Source organism: Balaenoptera acutorostrata, chromosome 13 (assembly GCF_949987535.1).
Source record: "Balaenoptera acutorostrata chromosome 13, mBalAcu1.1, whole genome shotgun sequence".
Classification (NCBI taxonomy): domain Eukaryota; kingdom Metazoa; phylum Chordata; class Mammalia; order Artiodactyla; family Balaenopteridae; genus Balaenoptera; species Balaenoptera acutorostrata.
In genome coordinates, this window is record NC_080076.1 from 55,546,868 (window position 1) to 55,574,437 (window position 27,570).

Here is a 27,570-nt window from a genome sequence, read left to right on the forward strand (position 1 = left end):
AATAGGATTAAGAACTGTGTCATCAAATAGAACAAGGCAAAATCCCTGACACAGACAAAAATTAAATCAGAGAAAAGTGAAGATCCTTCCAGAAGCTGGTGGCAACCTCACTGGGGAGAGCCTGCAAAGTTGGTGGTAAATATATTAAAACTTCATTTGGTAAATAGGGTCTTAATTGAAAGAGAACTAGTTCAAATGATAACCGTAGATATAAAATGTGATAGCTTTGTAACTACTAGTATTTTTAAAAGATATTCCAAATGTTGATTAAATAATGGAGTTTTTTTTTTTTCAAAATAACAAATATACATAAAGCAGATAAATATCCCCTTTGGGAGGAATTAAGATAATCTAAGTTATTTTATAGATATAACTTTATGAAAGCATACATTTTTATTTGGAATGTTTGCAACTAATATTTATCAAATTAAATTTAAAAGGAAATTTATTATCTGAGAAGAAACAAATTTAACTGTGCATGATTCATACATCCTGATGGACTTTATAAGATGTATGAGAAAAATCTGAGGGGTTTTTGCTTTCATAAAAAAATAAGTAGCAAGCCATTTAGATTAAAACTTACTTGTGGGCTCTGAATTTTGAAAAAAACAGTCCCTTTGACATATCTAATTATGTGTTTGGGGATGTTTACTGTTGACAAGGAAATAAAATGCAGTTTGGATTCTATGGGGCTGTGATCCATGCTATTGGTTGCCCTAAATTTCAAATGCTTCAGATGATGACCTTATTTAACTGTCAGGAAGAATGTAAACAAAATAGGGACTTGGGTTGTCTTTTTTAAAAATTTATTTAGATTTCAGGTTTCCTTATGTCTCAGCCATATCAGCATACATTGTCTAAAGTCATAAAGAAAAACTGACAGAAAAATGCTTTGGATCACCATGTGTTTTCAATTGATGCCAGTAGAAACTGACTTAACCTAAGGTATTTGATGCAGGTTTATTTTTCCTTTGCAGTCACAGCGGAAACATGAAGCTGCCACTCTTGGTGTTTATTGTGTATCTGCTGTGGTTGAAAGATTGTCACTGTGCACCTACTTGGAAGGACAAAACTGCTATCCATGGAGACCTGAAGGGTAATGTTTTGTTTCTTTATCTGCGCTGTGTCCCGTTTGCCTGTTTGCATGTCCTGCTGGCATTTACGGTGATTTACAGTTGAGAGATAACCGTATTCAGGATGCCCTCTAGTTTCACGGTGAGATGTTCTCCAGGCACTTAAGCCAAGTAGACAAGACGCCAAGCATCTGGATAAAAATAGAAAATTCCAAATGCGACTCTGAGAACGGTCCACATATCCAGATGTTTGCCATCACAGAGATAAAACTTGCCAACGTTTTGGGTTGCATTGCTTGGTCTCATCCAGATGTTTGGTGTCCTCTGAGCACAGTTTTAATGAACAGTGAAATTCTTTTCTAGCATTTGAAAAATTTAAACAATTAAAGTAATCCATGCAGTTATTCTTGAGATAGTGAAAGAATGGGTTATAATGACATTGAATCTGGTTGGTCTGTGCTCATTAACTTGTGGCCTTTGCTTGATGAGATATGCTTTGAGTACTTAACAGTTAGGAAAAGAAATTAGTTTAAACGTTTCTTTTTGGGGATCTGTAATTAAATTTGGAGGCCAGATTAAGCTCCTTTGGCAGCCACATTGGCTATTGTGAAGAGAGAATGACAAACCATGAATTTCATACTCACTAAAGGCTTATTAAAGGGGTGTAAGAGATGTCCAGTAGGTTATTAAAGAATCTTGCATTATACAAGATGCTTTCTAGGTTTTATGCCTCCTGGGAAGGTAACTGAAGCTGAAAGAAAAGGAAATTGTTCACTCTGTTTAAGGTTCCCAGTTGGGCATTTAATATAAATTGTCTGTGAAGAAAATTCAATGTTTTCTTCTAATATAAACACACTTGAGTTTTAAGGGAAAGAAAAACAATTGGATAAATGAAAACAGGCCCTGAGGAAAATGATAAGAATGGGGTTAAATGAACTCTGACTTGGCTAGAAGTTCAGAAGTGAGGAACAGAAGGTATCACCCGGGTGGTAGCCGTGTCCATGTGGCAGCTGACAGCCCAAATCATTGTGATCTGCTTTCAAAGTTTGATGCTGTAAAAAAAAAAAAAAAAAAAACAATTAAGCCTCTGCTGGGGGAACATGAAAAGTTGGTGAACCCATTGTATTCTGATACATTGTAATCTGATCAGCTCTCAAAGGAAAAAACTACAACTACATTGTAATCTTTTAGGTTTTTCCAAGGCTGAGGAGATAGATATAGATGAAGAGGTGAAGAAGGCTTTGACTGGCATGAAGCAAATGAAAATCCTGATGGAAAGAAGAGAGGAGGAACATAGCAAACTAATGAGAACCCTGAAGAAATGCAAAGAAGAAAAACAGGTACAGTCATTGGAAATCACACCTGTCCTTAACTATATCTGGACCATAAATAGTGCATGTCTGAGTGCACTGGAGGAATTACTTATTTACCCTAATCATAGATTTTCTGGAGAGCAGCCCTTATTGGAGGAAGAGTTTGAAGAAAATTTCAGATTTCTTCAAAGAACATATTCCTTGTAGATTAGGCCTTCGAAGGACTCCAAACTCGGGAATTTGGGGGATTCGGCTCTGTTTGGGAAGTGCTGCTTTCTTAAAAATGCTTTATTGGTGCCTTTTGAGTTGGGATATTGTGTCAAAAGTGTCTGGGAGTTTTTGGCTACATCAGTGGCCTCCAAAGTTTTTTTCTTTCCCATCCCTATTACCATAATTATTGTCAGCATCCACTCCTGAATATATGCATTTTAATTTATTTATTCAATTAGACACATGAATTGCTACCGTTACTATCTCAAGGCACAGAATGCACTTAGGGATCATCATTAGCTTGGGTAGATGTAAGTCCATATTTCAAATAATCTAGATATTTTGAAAATTTTTTAGCTTATTGCCAAATCTGATTAGATCATCATATCTTTACTGACACAAGGCCAAAGAGCTTGTAATGAAAAAGTGGCAGCCCTGCCATTTGCTTCTTATCTACCTGAGCTTAAGTTATTCATATTTTTTAATCTGCTGGGGGTTTTTTCCAAGAAACTTTTAAAGCCTCCTGTTCATTTAGTGAGGGCTAGTTTAGTTAAAAGTAGTTAAAAAACAACATTTACCTGAGTCCTCTTAAATGGCAAGTCATTGCAATTGGCTCCAAGCGAACAGAGAGAGGCAACCAGTGTCTCTCCCGCAGGGTCTTCACGCACAGCTGGCCACACACAATGGCCTGACACAAGCACCAGTGCATGTGAAAGAGTACATCAGCCTCATCAATTTTTTTAATTCAAATACCTTTACTTAATAGTTGTTGTCCAAACTGTGTATCTTATCAATGGAGAATATACAATATTCAAATGTCTATGGGCCATATTAAAAACTGTTCATATGTTACAGTATAAAGCTCAATACATTTCTAAATTATAGACATTGCATGGCTCATAGTTTAATATCATTAACCATTAACATGACACTCAGAACAGTTAAAAATTTTTTAAGTTTATTTACCAACATACCCTTATAGAGGATATCAAAACTATAACAAAAATAATTTGGAAAATATTTTAAATTTTAAAATTGGGAGTAAATTACTTTTAAATTTTATTTTCATGAAAGCATTTTTAATTGTGGTAAAATATACATAACATAAAATTTGCCATCTTAACCACTTTTATGAGTACATTTCAATAGTATTAAATACATTCACAGTACTTCCCTGGTGGCGCAGTGGTTAAGACTCATGCTCCCAATACAGGGGTCCCGGGTTTGATCCCTGGCCAGGGAACTAGATCCCACACGCATGCTGCAACTAAGACTGGCGAGCTGCAACTAAGACCCGGCTCAACCAAATAAATAAATATTTTTTTAAAAAGGCAGTCACATTATTGGACAACCAATCTCCAGAATTCATTCCATTTTGCAAAACTGAAACTCTATACCCATTAAACAACTCCCCATTTCTCCTCCCCATAGTTGATTTTTAAATCTAAAAAACACAAATACAAGTTCTAATATCTCTTCTCTAGACCTTGATCTACACCTAGACCTGTAGACCTATAAAGTTGGGGGTCACCAAGCTCCGGAGCTGCTGGAATTCACGGTGGCCACTGGGTGTCCCCTGACCCATTGGAGCAGGGCTACATCACAGGCTGGGACCCCAAAGCTGTAGTCAGCCTGTCACCAGCTGGTTGATTTTGCAGCCATCCCTCTCCCTGCACCACACAGGGTCCCTGTCGAGGAAAGGAGATTGCTTGACCAGCAGCTGGAAGCCCTCCTCCCTTTTGGCAGAGATCAAAAGACCTTGAGGAAATGAAAACCAGCTCTTCATGAGGAAAATGTGGAAGCCCCCCTAGCTGTGTTCTTCCCTGGTGGGCTTGTGAGTCTGGCCACCGGGAATAACCACACTAGATATCATTCACAGGCCCTTTATAAAACACATTATCACCTGCAGTCCTTCCAACATCTGAGTAAACCATCACTTTCATTTTACAGCTAAGGAAACTGAGTTTCGAGATGTTAATTAATGTGTTGTGGGGTTTTTTTTTAATTTTTATTGGAGTATGGTTGCTTTACAATGTTGTAACCCTGTCATGACTGACCCAGGAGAAAGTCCACTGGTGCTGTGCCTGTGGAAGACCCAGTGACTTTCTGTTTTTCTCCCTTTCCCGGGCCTCCTGGCAAGCCAAGGAGGGAGCACATACTATGGAAAGAATGCTTGGTGTGGGTCAGGTTAGCAAGTGTTAGTTCCATTTCTGACCCTGAAGAATCCCAGGAGCTAGTAGAATTTTTATTATTTCTTAAGACCTACTTATTTTATTTTTTAAAAAATCATTGAATTATACTCTTAAGGTTTGGGTACTCATTTAAAAATTCATTTAAAAAAGGAAAAACCTGTTTAACCCTGAGTCTCCCTCCCTAAAATTATTTTCAATCTAAAACAAAGGACACTTCACACGAATTACAAATTGACAAACATGGGGTGGGTGCCCCCAAGTCTCCCAGAATAAAACGCATCCCATCCTCAGGTGATCCAGTGTAATCTCGATCCTCCTCGTCAGCTTCTCCCTATTTATATTTAGTGGGAGCATCTGAAACTTGCTCTTACTAAAGTGGGAAACCCTACAGCAGCTTCAAGTGATTCTCCACGCCCCGCACCCCCATCCAGGTTTGTGTGGGACTTTGAAGTGCAGGAAGAGTGTTCTAAGTATGGAATCTATCGCTGGGTGGGACATTTAGGGGGAAGCAGAAGGCATGGACAAGGCATTCCTAAACCAGAGACCTACTTCCTCCATGGCAACATTTCAGTACCAAAACTTGGGCCATGTGATCTGGTCACTGGTTCTTGTTACGCTCTTGGAGGTGAGTGGAAGGAAAGCAGATGATTACGGACTATGTGCCTTGCTTGCTCATCTCACTTAATATGCAACCTTCAGAAGTAGATCCTACAGTTATTCCTATTTGCTAAGAAGGAGACAGGGGCTCAGAGATGTTAAATAATTTGCCCAAGGGTCCACAGTGAGTGTAGTTTGTAATTGGAAATATTGGGATTTCGGTTTATAGTGACAATGGGCAGAATATTTAAAAGACTGATTGAGAAAATCTGGGCAGTACTGTTGCCTGTCCTGGTGAGGCAACCTTTCTTGAGAAGTTGTAGGATTCCAAAATTGTTCTGCAAAGCCCAAAGAGACAAGTTAAACCTGTCTGGATCACCAGGTGCATTTGGCAGACTGGAGCCCTGCCAGGTTTCTTATGTGGGATGTAGCAAATGACACCTGGCTTAGCCCCAGGATTCTGCCATGAGGGCAGCTGAAAAATCTGAGCCCTGCAGAGGAGATGTGGGGGGATTGTCAGTGCCCAGGTGTTTTTTGGACTTAATATGCCAGGAAAGGGTGATTTCTTTTTCTTTTACTGTAGGTAAAAGTGCGTACTACATTGGTGTTAGAAACTGTGCTCCCTCATGTTTTTTTTCACTTAAGGGAGTCGCCATCCGCTCTGAGGCTTTCCCCTAAATCCCCTGAACTACTTCTCAGGCCTGGAGGGAGCCGGTCTGCAGAAGCCCACACTTGCAGGGAGGCGGGGGGTCTACGTGGGGCTGGCCTGGGGGGAGCTCTGGGGGCAGGGCTGACGTTCTCAGGGACATGTGTCGCTTCTGCTGGGCGGGACCTGGCCGAGTACAGCAGGCACCACAAGGGGGAGTGCTTGGAATATGGATGAGAAGAACGAAGCCCCTCAGAATACAGCACCTTTGCCATTAGAATGCAACTCACTACAAGAATTGTGATATACAATCCACAGGAATTTGATATACAAGATTTGATTTGATACACAAGAATTGTGCTTCCTTGCAGTGTTTAAGAACATACAAAAATTAAAAGCAGCATAAATGAAGGAAATAAATGTGTCAACTTTGTAAGCCTTAAAAACCCATCTTCCACATCCTCCAAGGACTAGAAGTGAAGAGAGACAAGTAAACAGATCAATTACAGTCATTCAGCAGAGTAGGGGCTGTGTCTTCATTGTTGCTTCACCCACGGGCAGCTAATGTCCATCCCATAGCAAGCATTCAATAAATAGCTGTTGACTGTATGAATGAACAGGTGGATAAGAACTGCCCGGTCTTCAATAGAGATCAAGCAGTGCTCTTCTCTTAAGTTAACAGAAAGCTTCAGGGTAGATCTGTCAGACGCTAAGGGCTTGAAGAAGGAATGAGGTTTAGTATTTTTTGTTTTTGTTTTTTTTTAAATTTTTGGCCGCCCCGCAGGGCTTGTGGGATGTTAGTTTCCTGGCCAGGGATCGTGGAACCTGAGCCCTTGGCAGTGAGAGCGAGGAGTCCTAACCACTGGACAGCCAGGGAATTCCCAGAGGTTTAGTTTAGAATAGGCACATTTTGTAAAGAGTGAAATCAACTAAGGTACAACACATAGAGTCATGAAATGGAAATAAGGTGTGTGTTTCTACTTTTTAATTAGGAGGCCCTGAAACTTACGGATGAAGTTCAAGAACATCTAGAAGAGGAAGAAAGGCTATGCCAGGTGTCTTTGACAGGTTCCTGGGATGAATGCAAATCTTGCCTGGAAAGTAACTGCATGAGATTTTATACAACCTGCCAAAACAGTTGGTCTTCTGTGAAAAACAAGGTAAGGGAAAAATAGAGCTCAAGGTTTCTAAGTTCTTAAGGTACGTGCTTCAGCTTACTTTTAAAAATTAACTTATGTTAATATTTAGAATATATATGGATGATCTGATATTGGCCTTTTGCAACCTAGAATCTAGCATTCATGCTTATGTATGAATCACTTGTGGATATATAATTTTTAAGTTAGAACAGCCATCCAGGGCTTGTCCCTCCCTTTCAGGACACTGTGTGTATCTCTCAGAAATACCCTGACTCTTTCTGCCTTGTATTTGTTATTTATGAACATGTTCCCACTAGATTGTAAGCTCTTTGAGGGCAGGAACCATATCTTATCTGCCTTCATTTAAGCACTGTAGGCATTCAATAAGTGTTTGCTGAATTGCATTCTGAATAATAGTACTATAGTCTCTGATTTCAACCTGCTTTAATGTTTTCTCTGGAGGCCAAGCCTTTGAAGGCATCCTCTGCCTCCTGAGTCTCTCCTTCAATGGGTTTGCCCTCTTGTGGCAGCACACACATGCCCGTGCACACACGTGCCCACATTCACGTCCCCTTTACCCCAATCCATGCACGTCCTGTAGGACTGGCATGTTTTCTTTTTTGTCCCCTTTGGCTCTCTTCTGGGCAGAGGGAATCACAGAGGGTGGTGACCTGAATAGGATGAGCTCTGACCCATAAAAGGCTCCTCTTCTCTTGGCCTGAATTTCCCTTCCCCTTCAAGAAGTGGGCTGAGTATGCAACGCAGAGAAATTCCCCTCTCCATACCAGAGCATGCAGTAATCAGACTCTGCTCCTGGCTTGGCAGTGCCATCCCCAATTACAGAAGGAACAACCCCTAGGATAATTCATATGCCAAGTTAATTTGCCTCCACTGTTAATTGCATCTGCTCTATTTTTATAGCCACTCTCTAACATACCAGAGTATACTGGATTGAGCACTGGCTGGAAGTCAGGAGCTTTGGGGACCATTCCTATATGTGCCTTTTGTGTGACCTTATGACAACTTCTTGGGCTTTTAAAGTTTCGTTCTTGTGGCTGGGTTCAGGTAAACAGAAGCTGGCAGAGGGAGAGGCAGATGATCCACCCAGATTACTTTCTGAGAAAGGCATGAGTCCTCTAAGAATCCCTGGAGAATTCTCTGAACAGCCCTTGAGCAGGGGTGGGGAGTGCTCCCACAGTGATGTTCGATGGTTGCTACGTTCCAAAACATACAACAGGGTCATGTCACTATCATAGAAGGGCAACTATGTTCTGGCATGAACTTATGTGTCACATAGATGAAGTAGAACATGGTGTGACTGCTGGAAGATCTCCCCCTGAATAGGAAATTCTATAATTACAGCTTCATTCCTTTGACTACAGCCAAGGAGGGCTTTGATCACTGGTAATATGTAACATCCCGAAGTAACCTATTTAGCTGTATGAAGCATCTATAGTTCAGTGTGAATGTATTGATCTTTTCCGTGGACTAATTTATGAGATGAGAAAGAGGAGAGCATAAAGACACGAATGGCATGCCACTGAAGGAAAAAAAAAAAAAGGACTAAGGCACTGAGACAGAGGTGAAAGACAAGAGCCTTCTTCACAGTTTTCAGGCTGCACAGTCTAAAACCATGCATGCCAACCACCACCAGTACATCAGGACTGTGGCTTGTCAATAATATTGAAAACTTGGCCTTCTTAGGCCTTGGTAGGCAAACAGAAACCAGGAGGAATTTTAGACCCTATTTCCATAGTCAAAGTCAAAGCCAGGTACATGAATGTTAATAAATTATCTTAAAGTGGATCACCTTTTCCTAGTTTGCCCAGAACTGTTCTTGATTTGGAATGACTACTTGTAAGTTGACATTAAAATTCACAATAAAAAAATAGTCCAAAAGAAAATTAATTTATTTCATTTCTGTCCCCCATCCCACCCCACAGCTTGAACATTTTTTCAGGAAGATATATCAGTTTCTGTTTCCTTTCCATGAAGATAATGAAAAAGACCTTCCCATCGGTGAGAAGTTCGTTGAGGAAGATGCACAACTGACCCAGATAGAGAACATGTTCAGCCAACTGACTGTGGATGTGGGATTTCTCTATAACAGGAGTTTTGACGTCTTCAAACAGATGCAGCAAGAATTTGACCAGGCTTTTCAATCATATTTCATGTCAGATACAGACTTCATGGAGCCTTACTTTTTTCCAGCTTTTTCCAAAGAGCCAGCAAAAAAAGCACATCCTGTGCAAAGCTGGGACATTCCCAGCTTCTTCCAGCTCTTTTGCAATTTCAGTCTCTCTATTTATCAAAGTGTCAGTGCAACAGTTACTGAGATGCTGAAGGCAATCGAGGATTTATCAAAACAAGACAAAGGCAAGTATTAAAAGATTATTTAGATATCTATGCTAAAGTTGAGTTTTATTTAACTTTGGAAATGGTAGCCATTTCTAAGTCATTGTACAATGTTTCTGAGAGTGATGGTTTATGGATAATCAAAGTCTCACAGCCTCTTAGAAAAAGCTTTGAGGTCTGCCAAACACTAGCCTTCTCCCGTCTTTGTTGAGAGCTCTGTGGGGCTGTTCTCTATTTCTAAAGCAAAATTTCAAAGCTGAGAAAGAAAATGCTGGTAAGGTGAGAACTTGAAAAAGACAGTTGCCTCCTTTATTAAAGCTCAGGCAGATGCTTGGCTCTATTCTGCTTGAACATCATGGGGTTTCTTTAAAATCAGTCCAGTCTCCTCAACTCCCAGTTTGGGAAGAAACCTTAGTGCCATGTAAAACCAGGTCACATTTAGTGCCTTCCATGACCTCCTCTGCATCGCTACTGTAATCCCTTAGATCACATCATGTATGCACAAAACCAGAGAAAATACTCAGAGACAAACCCAAGACTGTAGAAATTTCTGTAAATGATAATAATCGCCTTCTACCAATACCACTCACGCCCTCTGATATTCCATGTTGGAAAAAGCAATGCTGCTTTAAGTTGTGAGGCAGAAGGAGGTAACTTCTTTGGGCTTCTGTGGAGGGCCTGGGAGCCGGCATCTCAGAAATGAGAGTTGCCGTGTGGGCCACAGGTAGAATCTGTGTTTCCTTGGACTTATCTCTATGGAACATTACGTCAAGGACAGGGATGCTCTTCTCTAACAAAAAATGAAACGGGCTCCTTCTAGAAATCCTGCCAGTTGTGACAACATGGATGAACCTGGAGGACATTATGCTGTGTGAAATAAGCCAGACACAGAAGGACAAATATTATATCCCACTTACATGAGGAATCTAAACTAGTCAGTTCCTTCCTTGCACCACCGTCACCTCAGTGATAATCTGGAGATCCAGGGTCCCCTGCACGTGCAGAAAGTAAAAACAAAAACAAAACAGCAAACAAAAAAAGCCTTTGTTACACCTTTATACTCTTCTCTCTCCAGTGTCCCTACCCTAACCAGACAGCAAGCTCAACAGAGGAGAGATTCTCTTCCCAGATGAGTGCATGAGGACAGTTTATCAAAAATAGGGCAGGCAGGGGCTGTGGGGTATTTGCGTGTGGTTTCCATCACTTTTCCGGACTGGTGGTAGGTGAGGAATAAACCTATTGCCCCTAGAAAATCCACCTAATGAGAATAAACCTTTGCCTCTTGCGGTAGGCAGAATAATATAATAGCTTTCCAAAGATACCCAAATCCTAATCCCCAGAACCTGTGAAAATGTTAGGTTACACAGCAGGGGAAAGTAAGGTTGCAGATGGAATTGAGGTTGCTAACAGCTGACCTTAAAATAGGGAGAGTATTTGGGGTTGTCCAGGTGGCTCCAGTGAAATCACAAGAGCTCCTAAAAGTAGAAGAAGGAGGCAGAAAAGAATCAATAGAGACAGCCTCATGAGAGGAACTTGTCCCTACTTTGCCAGCTTTGAAGATAGACGAAGGGGAACAGGAGCCAAGGAGGGTGGTGGCCTCCAGACACTGGAAAGGCATGGAGATGGATTCTGCCCTAGAGCCTCCAGAAAAGAACAGCCCTGCCAACACCTTCATTTAGCCCGCTGAGACCCACTTCGGACTTCTGACCTATAGCACTGTAAAACAACCTATGTTGTTCAAACCACTAAACCTGTGGAATCTGTTACAATAGCAATAGGAAAGCTGCCTCCTGTCAATTACAGTGGTTAATATCTTCTGAGTGTAAACTATGTATCTGGCAGCCTTCACAGATAGGCTTTATTTGTCATGATCATCCTAAGAGCCAAAATTAGAAAAGTAGCTAAAATTGAATAATGAACACTGTTAAAAGGAAAAAGGTGATAAAAATATGAAATATCTTGTTTAATATATTTTTTAATTTTATCGAGTTTTGTTTCATTTTAGTCTCCATATGAAAGAATTTCTTTCCTACTTTGTTCTTTCTAGACTTCAGTTGCTGAATCTGTTGAAACAGAATAAGATAGGTTTTGCAATTGTCCTCACTTGGCTTACAAATCCCTGGAGAGAATAGATGAGATCCATTCAATAAAACTGTGGTGTAGTAGCTTCACACAGTGCTGGGTGCTGGGAGCTGGGAGATCTGGGTTTTAATCCTGCCCTGGAGAATTTTGCTGTCCTTAATTTTCCTAGGGGGTAAACAGGCAAGTTGGGAAGGTAGATGATTTACTAGAAGTAACTGCCTAGAAGGGTCCTCAGGCTCTGTTCTGGCATGGCCGAAGGTAGGCTATGGGCTACTCTCATGAGTATAGCATGGGGAATTGGTTCAAATAGCCCTCAATTTGCCATCCTTGAATATACCAGGTATTCATCTAGATGCTGTGAATAAGCAATGATTATGACACAGATGACACAGCCTCTAACTTTTAGGAGTTTAGTCCGGAGAAAGGAAAACAGGTCAGTGAACAATTACACTACCATATCGTAAGTGAAATGACAGAGGAAGTTATGGAAGAATGACAAGATTAAAATGACAAGACCAAATCCCTTCTCTCAAAGGACTCAGAGTCTAATAGAGAAGACAAAATTAACAGCACATAATGCAGAGTTGCTCTACAGTAGAACTCACAGGGGTTCTCTGGGGCGAGAGGAAATGCCACTAAATCTATAGGGAATGGGAGAAAATGACTCCCATTCAACAAAGGCGATGGCTGCCTTACCCACCAGATGATCTAGCAAATGCCTCGTAGGTTTTTAAACAATAAACTTCACATTTTTTGTTTGTTGCTTTTGGCTGTGCCACGCGGCCTGCAGGATCCTAGTTCCCTGACCAGGGATCGAACCCCTGCCCCCCTGCTGTGGAAGCACAGAGTCTTAACCACTGGACCGCCAGGGAAGTCACAGTAAACTTCACAATTTATCTCGAAATGTTTCATTTTTTAACATCAAGGATTTAATATAACAGAATATCATCAGGTTAAAAATTAATAACAAATTTTTCCTAATGTGAAACACTCAGTTGGGAACTGTCAATTTGCTGTTGGACGACTTCTTTTTATATCATCATTTTTATATGGATGGTTAATTATTCCAGGAAAAAAAAAGTTTCTTAAAAGTTGATCTGCTTTAGATGTTTTCCTAAATCTTTGACCTACTGTTTATAACATTATATATGTGAAACGCAAAAAAGAATAGTAATAAATACCTACCACCCAGTTTAAGAAACAGACATTTCCAATATCTCTGGAACTCCAATACACATTCGAATTACAGCTTGAAAAAATTAAAATAATTACTAGAAAAAATTTTAATAGAAGCCCAAAGAGAAAAGTGGCTTACAATTCCCTATCTCGTTAACCCCAATGATATCAGAAATAATAATGATAAAAATGACACACTAAATTTAAAATAATTTAAATATACAAAGGAACAAAAGAAATGAAAGCTGCCCTCTCCCACCCCATCAAGTCTCTCTTCCAATAGAGTTACTATGAATAATTCCTCATGATTCCTTCCTGAAAATAAAATTATATGCATTAACCTCTGTGTGGGGAGTGGGGTTTGGGGGAAGCAAGTAGTAATAATAGTAATGATGAGTAATAATGACAGTAATGAGACTGCTGGATTAAAGGATACATGCACTTTTTAATAGATGCCAAATTGTCCTAGCAACTGGTTGCACCAGTATGCACTCCTACGATTGAATACAGAACAAAGATTTTGCAAGTGCTGGTTAGAAAGAGAAATGACATTCTATCCATGCCTTTAAAGTTCAAACTGTCTAACGACACTGATGTGAAAATGCTGTTACTTGCAGACTCCGCCCACGGCGGCCTGAGTAGGACGGCATTGCCTGTGCGGGGCCGAGGGCTGCGCGCAGAACTTCGCCAGAACTCGTCGGAATGTTTCCAATTTCACGCAAGATGCCAAAAATGTCAGGATTACCTACGGGAAGGTAAATGATTATTATGTTCTCAGGGTTTCGATTGTATTCTGGTCAGAGGTCACAAATCTCACTTTTACAAGCATCGTGGATTCATTTGCTTCCCTTCAAGCTCTTTATGGCGTGCTCATTGCCATCCTGGGGTGCTCAGGGTAGGTTTATAAATGTTTATTATTCAAAGGTAGGTCAACTTACTTTTCCCCTTTTAAAAATTCCCTCATTATTCCCGTGAAAAATTTTTATGGTTAAAGACCAAGCGAACACTCTTGTGTGCAAAAGAGAACTCTGAGCAAATTAGGGCAACTTCTTCCTTCTTACTGCAGAGAAAGAAAACCACCAATGAAGAAATCTTCAAAATGTGTAAGCAAATTTTTAGCCAAGTAAGTTTTTTTTCAAGTGGGATTAACTCTTTCCAGATGGTGGGTTAATTACTAATTAGTATTTAAATACAGATAGTAACTTCTCACAAGCCCTGAGCAGCGCGCGTTTCGCCTCCTCCCAGATCTGACCAAGAGCGGCTTTCATTCCTTCCCCAGGTGAAAAATTCTCTCCACCGGCCCTTCCCCCTTTCCTCCGACCCTCATGTCCCTTCCCCTCCCCAGCTGAAGTCATTTCCCAACCGCTAGGGTCTGAAGGCAAATTTTCTTGCAAAATCCAAGAAGAGCTTTTGATTCCTGTGCTTCTGCTTTTTACCTTGCCAAAGCCCTAAGGGAAGGAAATTCTAAAAAATGTGGCTAAGATTTGGAGCAAGAGATTGAATATAAACTGGAACTTTTTATTAGAGCAGATGTGAGGGTCTTATTTCTTCAGAATTGCTCCCTGGGTGACTTTCTGCAGCTCTGTTTCATCATTTGGAAAATGAAATTAATACAGCTACTTCACACAGGTGTTTTGAGGATTAAATAAAATGTCTGAAGTACTGATGATTCTCATTATTCAAGTGTTTGGTTTTCAAGTCACAGTTACAAGGTTGCATACAGACAACAGAAGTTTTTACAAGAGAAAAATATACACTAATATACTGACCTCTTACAAAAATTGTCCCACTCAAACATGCCACCTATGTATCATTAACTTCCTTTAACTTCCAGTTAAAAGCTTTGAAGAATAATCTCTCCCTGATTGTCATAAGATAATAGAGAAGATGGGGGGGGGAAGTGATTGGAAGAAGGTGATTGAAAGGTACAAACTTCATTTACGAGATAAATAAGTACTAGGGCTGTAATGTACAACATGATGACTATAGCGAAAGCTGCTGTGTGATATATAGAAAGGTTAAGAGAGTAGATCGTTAAGAGTTCTCATCACAAGGAGAATGTTTTTTTCTTTTTATTGTATCTGTATGAGATGATGGATGTTAACTAAACCCACAACAGCAATCAATTCAGAATATATTGTGAATATGTAAGCCAAACCATCATGTTGTATACCTAAAACTTATACAGTGATGTATGTCAATTATTTCTCAACAAAACTGGAAAAAGAAAGACAATATATAAGAAATCAGATAATACAGTATAAACACATCAGATAATCAGTATACATCAAGTCACACAGTATACATGCAGTATAAATTGATTGCTGCAAAGGTAAAACAGAGGAAAGGCTGTCCTAATGTGCTCCCATACAATTTTTTTTTTTTTTTTTTTTTTTTTTTTTGGCTGCTTTGAGGCTTCGTTGCTGCACGCGGGCTTTCTCTAGTTGCGGTGAGCGGGGGCTACTCATTGCTGTGGCTTCTCTTGTTGCAGAGCACGGGCTCTAGGCGCATGGGCTTCAGTAGTTGTGCCTCGCGGGCTCTAGAGCACAGGCTCAGTAGTTGTGGCACACGGGCTTAGTTGCTCTGCGGCACGTGGGATCTTCCCGGCCCAGGGCTCGAACCCGTGTCCCCTGCATTGGCAGGCAGATTCTTAACCACTGCGCCACCAGGAAAGCCCTCCCATACAATCTAAACTTTTATATTTTATGATAAATGTATGTAGAATAAAATAATAAAAACACATGTGCCTGATACTAGATGAAGAAATAAAACATTACCAAAATAGATGAAGCCCCCGCTGTGCCCCTTCCACATCACATCCTCTTTATCCCCTTATAAGGAAAGCGTTTTGGGTTTTTTTTTTCCTTCCAGTTTTATTGAGATATAATTGACATACAGCACTTATAAATTTAATGATTTGACGTCGTGAAATGATTAACACAGTAAGTTTAGTAAACATTCATCATCTCATGTAGTTAAAAAATTTTTTAGAAAGAAGAATATTTTTCCCTGTGATGAGAACTCTTAGGATTTACTCTGTTAACAATTTTCATATATAACATATACCAATGTTAATTATATTAATCATGTTGTATATTACATCCCTAGTACTAATTTATCTTATAACTTGAAGTTTGTAACTTTTAACCACCTTTGTCACCATCACTGACTATATTCCCCACACAGTAGGAAACTTCTATTTTGAATATGGTGCTTATTATTTCCTTGTATTTCTTTTTTAAAAATTTATTTTATTGAAATATAGTTGATTTACAATGTGTTAATTTCTAGTGTACAGCAAAGTGATTCAGTTATACATATATATATACATTCTTTTTTCATATTCTCTTCCATTATAGTTTATCACAGGATATTGAATATAGTTCCCTGTGCTATACAGTAGGACCTGGTTGTTTTCCTTGTGTTTCTTTATACTTTTATCATATGCGTTTATATATAGCACACATACACACATATACCATACATAGCAATGTTTTACATGTTTTAGTTTTTATATTGTCAAAGTATAACTTTTAAGCTTAAAAATATGACTCATACAAGTACAAAATGAGCATGTTAAGATTGATTTATTCCATTAATAAGGGAATGAGCAGAGTGATTAAGCTGGTTTAAAGGAGTACAGGAGAGACTGAAGTATTTACTGTCAAGGATAGACAGAATGTGGAAGTAAGATTGCAAAGTTAGATATAAAACTAGTTAATGTACTGAAGGGCAATAAAACTGTAACTTTTGCAGTTATGATTTCTATCAGATCAAAATAATTTATGTCTCTACTAGACAAAAATTATTTGCAACTTTTCAATCTGTAATTTATATCTAATTTCGGGGAGTCTGGCCCGAATCAACAGTGAATAGTAAATCCAACAAAGGATCATTTCCCTAGAGAATTAAGTAATCTTTGGGTGGACCTCTTAGACAATACTTTATGTGACATTGAAAGGACACACAGCCTTTCTTCTGCATTGTTTCCAAGTTTTGGATAATATTTCTTAATAGTATAAATGTTATCGCTTATGTATTCTTTTGCACCTTGGTGTTTCACTCAGTATAGTTTGGGAGATTTAGTCATGTGAATGCGTGTGGTTCTAATTTCACAAATTCATTGTTGTATGTTAGTCTGTGTAAGCACATTACAATTTATTTATCCATTCTCCTGCTGAAGCACATTTAAGTTGCTTCCAGTGTTTTACAAACAACTCTTGTATGTTTTGTCAAACAATGATTTTGCCTCTTTTATCAACATTTGACTCATTCTTTGTTCTAAGACTAAGCATACAGCTGTAATTATAATCTTATATTTGAAAAATATAAGATAAATGAAATATGTTCCAAAACACTATAAATCATTTTTTTTCATTATTTACCATACATTTTTGGTCCCAATTTTAAATGGACTCACTGTAAGTAACTCTTTTCCCATACCAGTTACTGGTACTAGATGTATACACCTAAATTCAAAATAGTAGTTTCAAGATAAAGGAGTTTGATGTGGAATGGTCACGGTGGGGGTTCATCTGTTTGGGTTATATTTTATTTCTTAATATAGGAGGTAGGCACATGGAATTTATACCAAGGAATGTCTGTCTCCAGCCCAGTTTCTGTTACATGAGACCATATAATTATCAATTAAACTGGATCTCCTTTTTTTTTTTTTTTTAAATAAATTTATTTATTTATTTATATTTATTTTTGGCTGTGTTGGGTCTTCGTTTCTGTGCAAGGGCTTTCTCTAGTTGCGGCGAGTGGGGGCCACTCTTCATCATGGTGCGCGGGCCTTTCACTGTCTTGGCCTCTCTTGTTGCGGGGCACAGGCTCCAGACGCGCAGGCTCAGTAGTTGTGGCTCACGGGCCTAGTTGTTCCGCGGCATGTGGGATCTTCCCAGACCAGGGCTCGAACCCGTGTCCCCTGCATTGGCAGGCAGATTCTCAACCACTGCGCCACCAGGGGAGCCCTAAACTGGATCTCTTTTGAAAGTGATGTAGGCAATATTAATAAGTGCTTGACAACCACAGGTATAAACTGGAAACTCTCATAGGCAGAAGGTGATACATGCACACTAGATTAAAGACAAAACGGCCACAATATTTTGCAGTTCCTCCCATCAAAAGCTGGAGTCTGTTTTTTCAACCTGAGAATCTGGGCTCGGCTGTGGGTCTGTCCTTAAGCAACAAGATATTGGCAAATGTGAGTGGCTTGAAATGTGCTTGTGAATTAAAGTTGTCCTCTCTTGCTACTGGAAGCCTATCCACCACTGCGTGATCAAGCCCAGGCTAGCCTTCTGGAAGATGAGAGGTCCCAGCCATGCCAGCTGAGACCCTCAAAATGTGAGAGTCTAGACCATCCAGCCCCAGCTGAGCCAGCTCAGACATAAGAGTAGTCCAACCAACCCACAAAAACATGAGAAATAATAAATTTTTGTTTGTTGTGCAACAAAAGCTAATGGATGCATATTGTCACATTTCATAAGAGACACCTGCTAAATGTGGGTTTTCTTTGTTCCTTTTCTTGAAACACTCATTCTCATGTCTATATGGTGACTAAAAAAATGCCTTAAGGTACTGTGGGTCCCAAAGATCATGTGAGTGTATTTTTTTAAGTAACAGCATTAAGATATAGTTCATATACCATAAAGTATACAATTCAGTGTTTTTTAGTATACTCACAAAGTTGTATAACCATCATCACTATCTAATTCCAGAACATTTTCACCCCAAAAAGCAACTCCATATTCATTGGCTGTCATTTCCCATTCCCTGCCCCTTTCCCCTACCCAGCCCCTGGCAACCACTAATCTGCTTTCTGTCTCTGAATTTGCCTATTCGGGGTATGTCATATAAATGAAATCATACAATATGTGGTCTTTTGTGACTGACTTCTTTAACTTGGCATAATTTTTTCAAGGTTTATCCATACTGTAGCATCTCTCAGAACTTCATTCCTTTTTATGGCTGCTTAATATTCCATTATATGGATATACCACATCCTGTTTATTCGTTCATTAGCTGATGGACATTTGGTTTGTTCCTACTTTTTGGCTATTGTGAGTAATGTTGCTATGAACATTTGTGTACAAGTTTTTGTTTGGACATATGTTTTCAATTTTCTTGGGCATATACCATGAAATATATATGGGTCATATGGTAACTCTATGTTTAACATTTTGAGGAACTACTAAACTCTCTTCCAAAGTGGATGTACCATTTGCATTTCCATAGAAATGTACGAGGGTTCTAATTTCTCCACATCCTTGTCAACACTTGTTACTGCCCATCGTTTTTATTTTAGCCAACCTAGTGGATGTGAAGTGGTATCTCATTGTGATTTTGTCTTGTATTTCTCTAATCACTAATAATATCAAGCATCTTTTCATGTTTTTATTGGCCATTTGCATGTCTTCTTTGGAGAAATATCTATTCAAATTCTTTGCCCATATTTTAATTTTGTTATTTGTCTTTTTATTGTTGAGTGTAAGAGTTTTTTTTTTTTTTTTTAAACATATTCTAGATACCAAACGCTCATCAGATATATTATTTGAAAATATTTTCTCCCATTCTGTGTGCTGTCTTTTCAGTTTCTTGATGGTGTCCTTTGAAGCATGGAAGTTTTTTATTTTGATGAAGTCTACTTTATTTCTTCTTTTCTTTTTTTATTTTGGTGTCATATCTAAGAAACCATTGCCCAATCCAAGGTCACACAGGTTTATGCGTATGCTTTCTTCTAAGAGTTTTATATATTTAGTTCTTGCATTTAAGTCTGTGATGCATTTCGAGTTAATTTTTGTATATGGTATGAGGTAGGGATACAGCTTCTTTCTTTTGCAATTGGATATCCAGTTGTCTCAGTTTCACTTGTTGAAAAACTCTATTCTTTCCCTTGTAGAATTGTCTTGGCACTCTTGTTGAAAATCCATGGACAGCAAAAGTAAGGGCTTATTTCTGGACTCCCAATTCTCTTCCATTTATCCATATATCTATCCTATGCCAATTCCATACTGTCTTGATTATTGTACTTTGTAGTAAGTTTTGAAATTGGGAAGTGTGAGTGCTCCAGTGTTGTTCTTTGTTTTCAAGATTGTTTTGGCTATTATGGATCCTTTGCATTTCCATGTCAATTTTGGGATCAGTTTGTCAGTTTCTACAAAAAGGGCAGTTAAGATTTTGATAGGGATTGCATTAAATCTATAGGTCAGTTTGTGGAGTATGGCCCTCTTGACAATATTAAGTCTTCCCATTCATGAAAATAGATGTTTTTCCATTTATTTAAGTCATCTTTAATTTTTTTCACAGTGTGTTTTAGTTTTCAATACAAGTCTTAGAGTTCTTTTAAAAAATTTGTTCATAAGCATATGGTTCTTTTTATGCTATTGTGAGTGGAATTTTCTTAATTTCATTTTTGGTTTGTTCATTGTTAGTGTACAGAAATACAACTGATACGCGTATATTGATCTTGTGTTCTGCAACCTTGCTGATTTATTACTTTTTAAAAAATAAATTTATTGATTTATTTATTTTTGGCTGCATTAGGTCTTCATTGCTGCAGGCAGGCTTTCTCTAGTTGCGGTGAGCAGGGCTACTCTTTGTTGAGGTGCGCAGGCTTCTCATTCCGGTGGCTTCTCTTGTTGCAGAGCACAGGCTTTAGGGCACACGGGTGTCAGTAGTTGTGGCACACGGGCTTAGTTGCTCCACGGCATGTGGGATCTTCCCGGACCAGGGCTTGAACCCGTGTCTCCTGCACTGGCAGGCAGATTCTTAACCACTGCACCACCAGGGAAGCCCTGATTTATTACCTTTAATAGTTTTGTGTGTGTGTGTGTGTGTGTGTGTGTGTGTGTGTGTGTGTATTCCTTAGGATTTTTTTGTATACAAGACTATGTCGTCTATGAATAGAGATAGTTTTACTTTTTCCTTTCTCATGCGATTGTGTTTTGCACAAAGTTTCACCTTTATTTTAGGGAAATCTTTTTCCACTCTCTAAAAGAGTAAATGAGTGTCCCTTGTAAAATTCTCCTTGCCTAAGATCATGAGGGAAGTCACCACCTTCTTCCCCCATAATTAAAAAAAACCAAAACTACACCACTATTCTAAATGTTAACAACTCTAAACTTGCAAATGAAGACATTTTAAAAGAATATCTGGATCTCCTTTCAAATGTATACTGTATCTTTTTAACTGTGACTGTCTTTGTTTTCAAAATATTTTATTGAATTATTTTCAAATGTACACTATTGCAAATTTTTTTACCTGCAAGTACAAAGGTCTCCCTCTCCTGAAGATCCCAACACAATTTTTGGAAAAGTGTGAAGGCTGGAGGATCTTGCATTATATCTACATCTCAAAAAGAAACAATAAACTGATTTTTAAGACCTGAGATGAGGTAATCACCTAGCTTCTGGTTGATGGATTCTCCCCCACCCCTATCTTCCTGAAGGCATGGTTTCTTAGTAAACAGCAGAAGACATAGTCGAAAGAGCCTGTGTTCTCTTTCTACAATAACAATATCTTATGATCCCAGATGCCCTAACACATAGACACGTCTGTAGTCTGCAGATAAATAATCTTTACACAGTATCAAGATGCTCATCAGCACAGCTCTATAAATTCCTTTAACCCTGTTTCAGTTCAGAAGGGCTGTTGTGCAATAATAACACAGAGCTGCAGAATCTTAGTGACTTGTAAACACAAAGGTTTCTTTCTCTCTCTCTGTCTTGTCAATTACAGCTTGCATGGGAGCTCTGCTGCACATCTCCTCACTCAGGATGATGGAGCCTCCACCATATGGGGCAAAACTAGTTCCACTGTCAGGGGAGGGAGGGTGATAAATCCTAAACCATTCTTAAACGATTCCTCCAGCAGTAAGACACGTCACTTTGAATATGGCCACGCTCAACTTCCAGGTGGCAGAGAAGTGCAATCTCCCATGTGTCCTGATCAGAGTATAAGTGAGCAGCCCTAATGACCTTCAGAGACACTATGGAAAGGAAGACAAGGAAAAGGAACATTTTAAATCTTCAGTGTGTGCTGGCCCTGTGAGCAGGCATTTTGCAGTGTTATTTCATTCATGCCCATTGTACCTGGCTGAAAACTCACTCAAGGTCAAAAGGCTAGAAGTAGAAAGCTTAAGGGCTGGGACTTAAATCCACAACACCAACTCCAAGTCCCACATACCTTTTTCTTTACCATGTTACTTTCTTCTTTGCTAGACTGTCCTGATGTTCCTAAACTATACACAAAAGTAGATGAGGCCCTTGAGTTGGTCAACATATCCAATCAGCAATATGCCCAGGTTCTCCTGATGACCCAGCATCACTTGGAGGACACCACGTATCTGATGGAGAAGATGAGAGAGCAGTTTGGCTGGGTGACAGAACTGGCAAACCAGACCCTAGGAACTGAGAACATCTTCAATTTCATAAAGGTAATGGAGAGACTCAAGAGCAGATATGGAGACTAAGTGTGCATACATTGATTTTTCTGTTAATTTACTTATTAATTACATCTGAATTTGAAAACAGGCCCTAGAAGGATAGTCATACTTCCATTGTGACTGTACTCAGGCTGACTTGTGCATGGTCTTTAGAAAACAAGAAACTCTATAAAGAAAACCAATTTAAAACACAAAATACTTTCTAATCCAGAGATGGCTAATCTGCTTAGAGCTATAGTGCTGATACAAGTAACCATGAAGAAACCTGGCCAATGTCGTTTTTAAGGGAGAAGACTTTCAGGTAAAGCAACTTGAGATCAAAAGCTGACTCTGAAACTTACCAGCTGAATAAGTTTGGGAAAGTTCCGTGATCTTTCTAGGCCTCAGTTTTTCCATCTGGAAAATGGGAATAATAATAGCTACCTTAAAATGGATGTCTGTAAAGCAATGAGTATAAGTTCCTTATCCAAAACAAGAGCTCTGTAAATTATAGCTCTCATTAGCTTTTGACACAACAAGCTACTGACTTACCTTGAAAATTAAACACAGTTATATATTAATATTCACATATAAACATTGCCATCTTAAGGTGCACTTATACCATGTCTCCCACTTGCAGTCAATAACTCCTGTTGCATAACATAAAATAGTGATTGAATTTCTTCCCTGATGCGCCCCTACCACACACCGTATTACATTAATATACGATGCACCAGACAAGTGATTTCTGATGAGGTTGGTATTGGTGGGCTCCTAAAAAGACCCAGATACAAAAATCACCGGCAGAGCAATTGAAGGTGCAATATTTTGTGTAGCATGTAATGTTAACAGTCCCCCGGGATCCCTTTACCAACTCCAGCTGGTGCTGCTGCTAACTGCTCACCCCTGAAACCTTCTCCAAAGGGTTGTCCTTGGGGCCACTTATGCTCCAGAGCTCGCTGCAGGATCAGGCTGAGGCTGGAGGTCACCTGAAGGCCACCTCCCAGATTAGCTTCTCCCTCTTCTCTATCTTGCTCGCCTCATCCCCCTAAAAGTTTTACTGAAAGCACCCTTAATAAATAACTGTGTCAGAATCTCAGGCTCTGCTTCTAGGCAATGTGACCTAAGACATTCTGTATCCTAGTGATTCACTCTCTTTCAAGGTACAAGGTTGTGGTTTGAGAGATAAGTTTAGAGAGTCACAACCAGCACATTAAACAAACAAACAAAAGCAGAATAGGACACACTAGAAGAAAAAATATTAGAGTGCATTGCATTTAATAAGTCAGATGCATATGTCATGGAACTTTCATTTCCATGATGTGTGTTTATATATGTGTATAACTTATATGTAAGATGTGGTTTTTTTTCTTTTTCTATTTGAGTATAGTCGATTTACAATGTTGCATTAGTTTCAGGTGTACAGCAAAGTTATTCAGTTATACATATGTCAATATATTCTTTTATATATACATTCTTTGTCAGATTCTTTTCCATTATAGGTTATTACAGGATATTGAATGTAGTTCCCTGTGCTATACACTAGGTCCTTGTTGTTTATCTATTTTATATATAGTGGTATGTATCTGTTAATCCCAAACTCCTAATTTATCCCTCTGCCTCCTTTCCCCTTTGGTAACCGTAAGTTTGTTTTCTAAGACGTGTGTTTTTGAGTCATGATGACAAATGTGTTTATAACTGTAGACCATAGTCAAAAGGTTTTGAAAGCCACTATCAATTCCTGCTGACTCTCTATTACTTCATTAGATAGATCATTCCCTAGGAGAATAAAATAATGTGATATATTTGATCATTCTCACAAATATAGACTTTTAGTTTAAAGAGGAAACATTCTTGTAAGGAATGAGGGAAAGAATAAAATTTTAAGAAAAATTTTAGCAGTGCTTTAAATCTTTAGAAAAGTAGAGCCCATATTTAACGGTTTTTGTCGTCATCAGGATTTCCATTCTGTGCTTCAATTTGCTTCCATTCTAGTGGCTCTGAGTAACATTAACTGATTTAACTAAAATTTTTGATATTGACAACAAAGACACTTCTATACAAAAAACTCCATAGAAAATAAAATTATGGTTTTCAATGATACATTTTTCGAATAATAATCACCACTAAAGAGCACTCAATATTTGTCTGGCAATGTTCTAAGAACTTTTCCCGTGTATTAGATCATTTAATACTCAGTGTTCCTATAAGGTGAGTATGATTGTTTTACAAATTTTTCAGATGAGGTACAGAGAAGTTAAACAACTTGTCTGAGGTCTCACAGCTAGTAAATGGTAGAACTGAGATTCAAGGCCAAACAGCTTTTCTTCAGAATCCTTGGACTTAACCACTTTGCTGAACCGCTTGTAAAACTTATTTTTCTTTAAACAGCTCTTAGTTCATCATGTAATGGAAAGTGCAAATTTATAAAACAGCACATATTGAAGAGGGATCTTTTGTAAAAAATATACAAATTCCAGCAGGTGAAAAAAGTTATGCTTTTTAGGTTGTAGTTACATGTTAGCGTTATAATTGTTTATTGAACTAGACGTAAACGCTTTATGCAGTTTTTATGTGTGTTATATGTATCAAAATGAAAAGGGGGAAAGTTATGTTAGCTTTATAAACTAGAATTAAGAAATCACCAGGGCTTCCCTGGTGGCGCAGTGGTTGAGAATCTGCTTGCTAATGCAGAGGACACGGGTTCGAGCCCTGGTCTGGGAAGATCCCACATGCCACGGAGCAACTAGGCCCATGAGCCACAACTACCGAGCCTGTGCGTCTGGAGCCTGTGCTCCACAACAAGAGAGGCCACGACAGTGAGAGGCCCGCACACCGCTGTGAAGAGTGGCCCCTGCTTGCCGCAACTAGAGAAAGCCCTCGCACAGAAACGAAGACCCAACACAGCCAAAAATAAAGAAAGAAAGAAAGAAAAGAAGTCACCAGTGTTAATTGGGCTCCTTAATATTCTGCTTTAGTTTTTTTGATAGGGAAATTTATTTGAACACATTTTCAAAATAGTTCTTTTTTTATATAAATTTATTTATTTTATTTTGGCTGTATTGGTTCTTCGTTGCCGTGCACGGGCTTTCTCTAATTGTGGCGAGCAGGGGCTGCTCTTTGTTGCGGTGCGCGGGCTTCTCATTGCAGTGGCTTCTCTTGTTGCGGAGCACAGGCTCTAGGTGCACGGGCTTCAGTAGTTGTGGCACATGGGCTCAGTAGTTGTGGCTCACGGGCTCCAGAGCGCAGGTTCAGTATTTGTGGCACACGGGCTTAGTTGCTCCGCGGCATTTGGGATCTTCCCGGACCAGGGCTCAAACCCATGTCCCCTGCATTGGCAGGCAGATTCTTAACCACTGTGCCACCAAGGAAGCCCCAAAATAGTTCTCTTAAGGTTACATCAAGTTGCATGTCATTACAGTTTCATTTAAATTATTAAAATCAAAGTATATGCCCTTGAGAACTCATTGAGAAAGTAAACGACATGCATTTCAGATGACTGGTTCTTACAAAAATCACACATACAACCATAAATTGTAAATTTCCTGTGGAAACTCAGTACAAAACTTGGTGCATCACATTAATATTTGTGACACAGACAGTAGCGCTCACCAAATCTTCCATCCGCTCACTCACACTTTCTTGCTCCTCTTGCAGTTAAGTGGTGCCATGTGTTAAGTTCTGGCCAATGAAATGGGAACAAAAATGAAAAGCGTTATTTCTAGACTGAGATAGAGAAGAGCCTGTGTGTGATTATCCATTCTCTTTCTCTGCTGAGGATGTAAAGAAAGCCATGCGTTATTACATGTGCTACAACACATGTGAGATGATGTTCCTTTCTCAGCCAGGGTCCTGAGCATCTAGGTGGTTCAGAGTCCTTGTAATGGGCATGTAACATGAGTGAAAAATAAACTATAAGAAGCCACTGGAACGCTGGGGCTAATTTGTTACCTCAGCACAACTTAGCCTATCCTGACTAATGTGGTATTAAATTAATGCTGAATGTGTGCTGGAATTTAGTAATCTTTTGTTGTATAATCCTTCTTCTTAGGTAGTTCCAGGTATTCATGAAGGAAATTTTTCCAAACGAGATGTAACGATGACAGACGTAAGCATTCTGGCTTCCCCTAATTTCACACTCACCATCCCTCATGAAGAAAGTGCTGAGAGTTCTAACTTCATTAGCTACATGCTGGCCAAAGCTGTACAGCATTTTAAGGAACATTTTAAATCTTGGTAAGCAGAGTGCTTGATTAGGAATGCTTGTCAACAGGAATAGATGATTTATAAAAGGGAAAAATGACAAAACTAGTTTTAAAATACCTTGAAAATATATTCAACCTCATTAATAATCAAAGACATGAAAACTAAGACAAGATAGCAATTTTTGCCTATTAAATTTGCGAATTAAAAAAAACCCTGATTAGGATGTGATGAAATGAGAATTCCCATATGTTATTGCCGGGAACGTAAACTGTTTTTGCCTTTTTGAAAAGCTATTCAATTATACATATCAAGAGTCATAAAGTTTCTTTTTGATACATTCATTCCACTTCTGGAATCAATCAGAAGGAATAAATCTAAATTTGAATAAAAGTTCCTACCCCAAGATCTATATTTGCAAAATTATTTAAAATGTTAAAAACAATCTGAACATCTAAAAACAAGAAAATGGTTAAAAGATTATGGCTAAATATGCTCAGTAAGTCTTATGAAACCATTAAAGATATTTATAAAATTTAAATCATAACATGACAACTACTGGAACAAGGGTTTATTCTAAGCCTATCTGTGAGGTAAATATTATTATTACCATTTTCCAGAAAGGGAACTTGAGACTCAGGATCCAAGGTTAAATGAATTATTCAAGTCAGCAGGTGGTAGAGCCAAATTTTAACTCAGTTCTCTCTGACTCAAAATTGCCACATTATACTGGTTCCTGTTAGGACATTTGGTCAAAAAAAAAAAAAAAAAAAAAGTGAGTACAAAACTCTATAAATGTAATGATCAAAAAAATCTAAAATCTGCATTAAAAATAAAAAGGATTGTCAGGAATTACAATGGGAAATGGATGATTTATTTTAAAAACCTTTCCATTTTCTGATATTTTTACAATTTTCTATAGTGAATAAATAATTTTAAGATTTCAAATTAGAAGATGTTATTTTGCTAAAATAGCTAGGTAAATGTAGATTGAACACCATATCAATGTGTTCCGCATCTCTAAACCTTAGTATAAGTACTTCCATTCCATGATAATCCTACTTTGAGATAAAATGTAAATCTATTAAGTCTGCAGAGAAAATAAATGAATGACATTTCAGGCATACATTAGTCACCATCTCTGTTAAACTTAGGATGAT

The 27,570-nt window shown here is 38.7% G+C and overlaps 1 protein-coding gene across 1 annotated transcript; it reads left to right on the plus strand.

The window, feature by feature from the left end:
• Positions 1–61: 61 nt before the first annotated feature.
• CLUL1 (clusterin like 1) lies at positions 62–26,447 on the plus strand. The gene is made up of 8 exons (XM_007191585.2): positions 62–135; positions 978–1,096; positions 2,265–2,413; positions 7,024–7,191; positions 9,114–9,546; positions 13,401–13,538; positions 22,005–22,219; positions 26,259–26,447. The coding sequence occupies exons 2-8, from the start codon at positions 991–993 to the stop codon at positions 26,445–26,447; spliced, it is 1,398 nt and encodes a 465-aa protein (XP_007191647.2). The 5' UTR covers positions 62–135; positions 978–990.
• Positions 26,448–27,570: the final 1,123 nt, after the last annotated feature.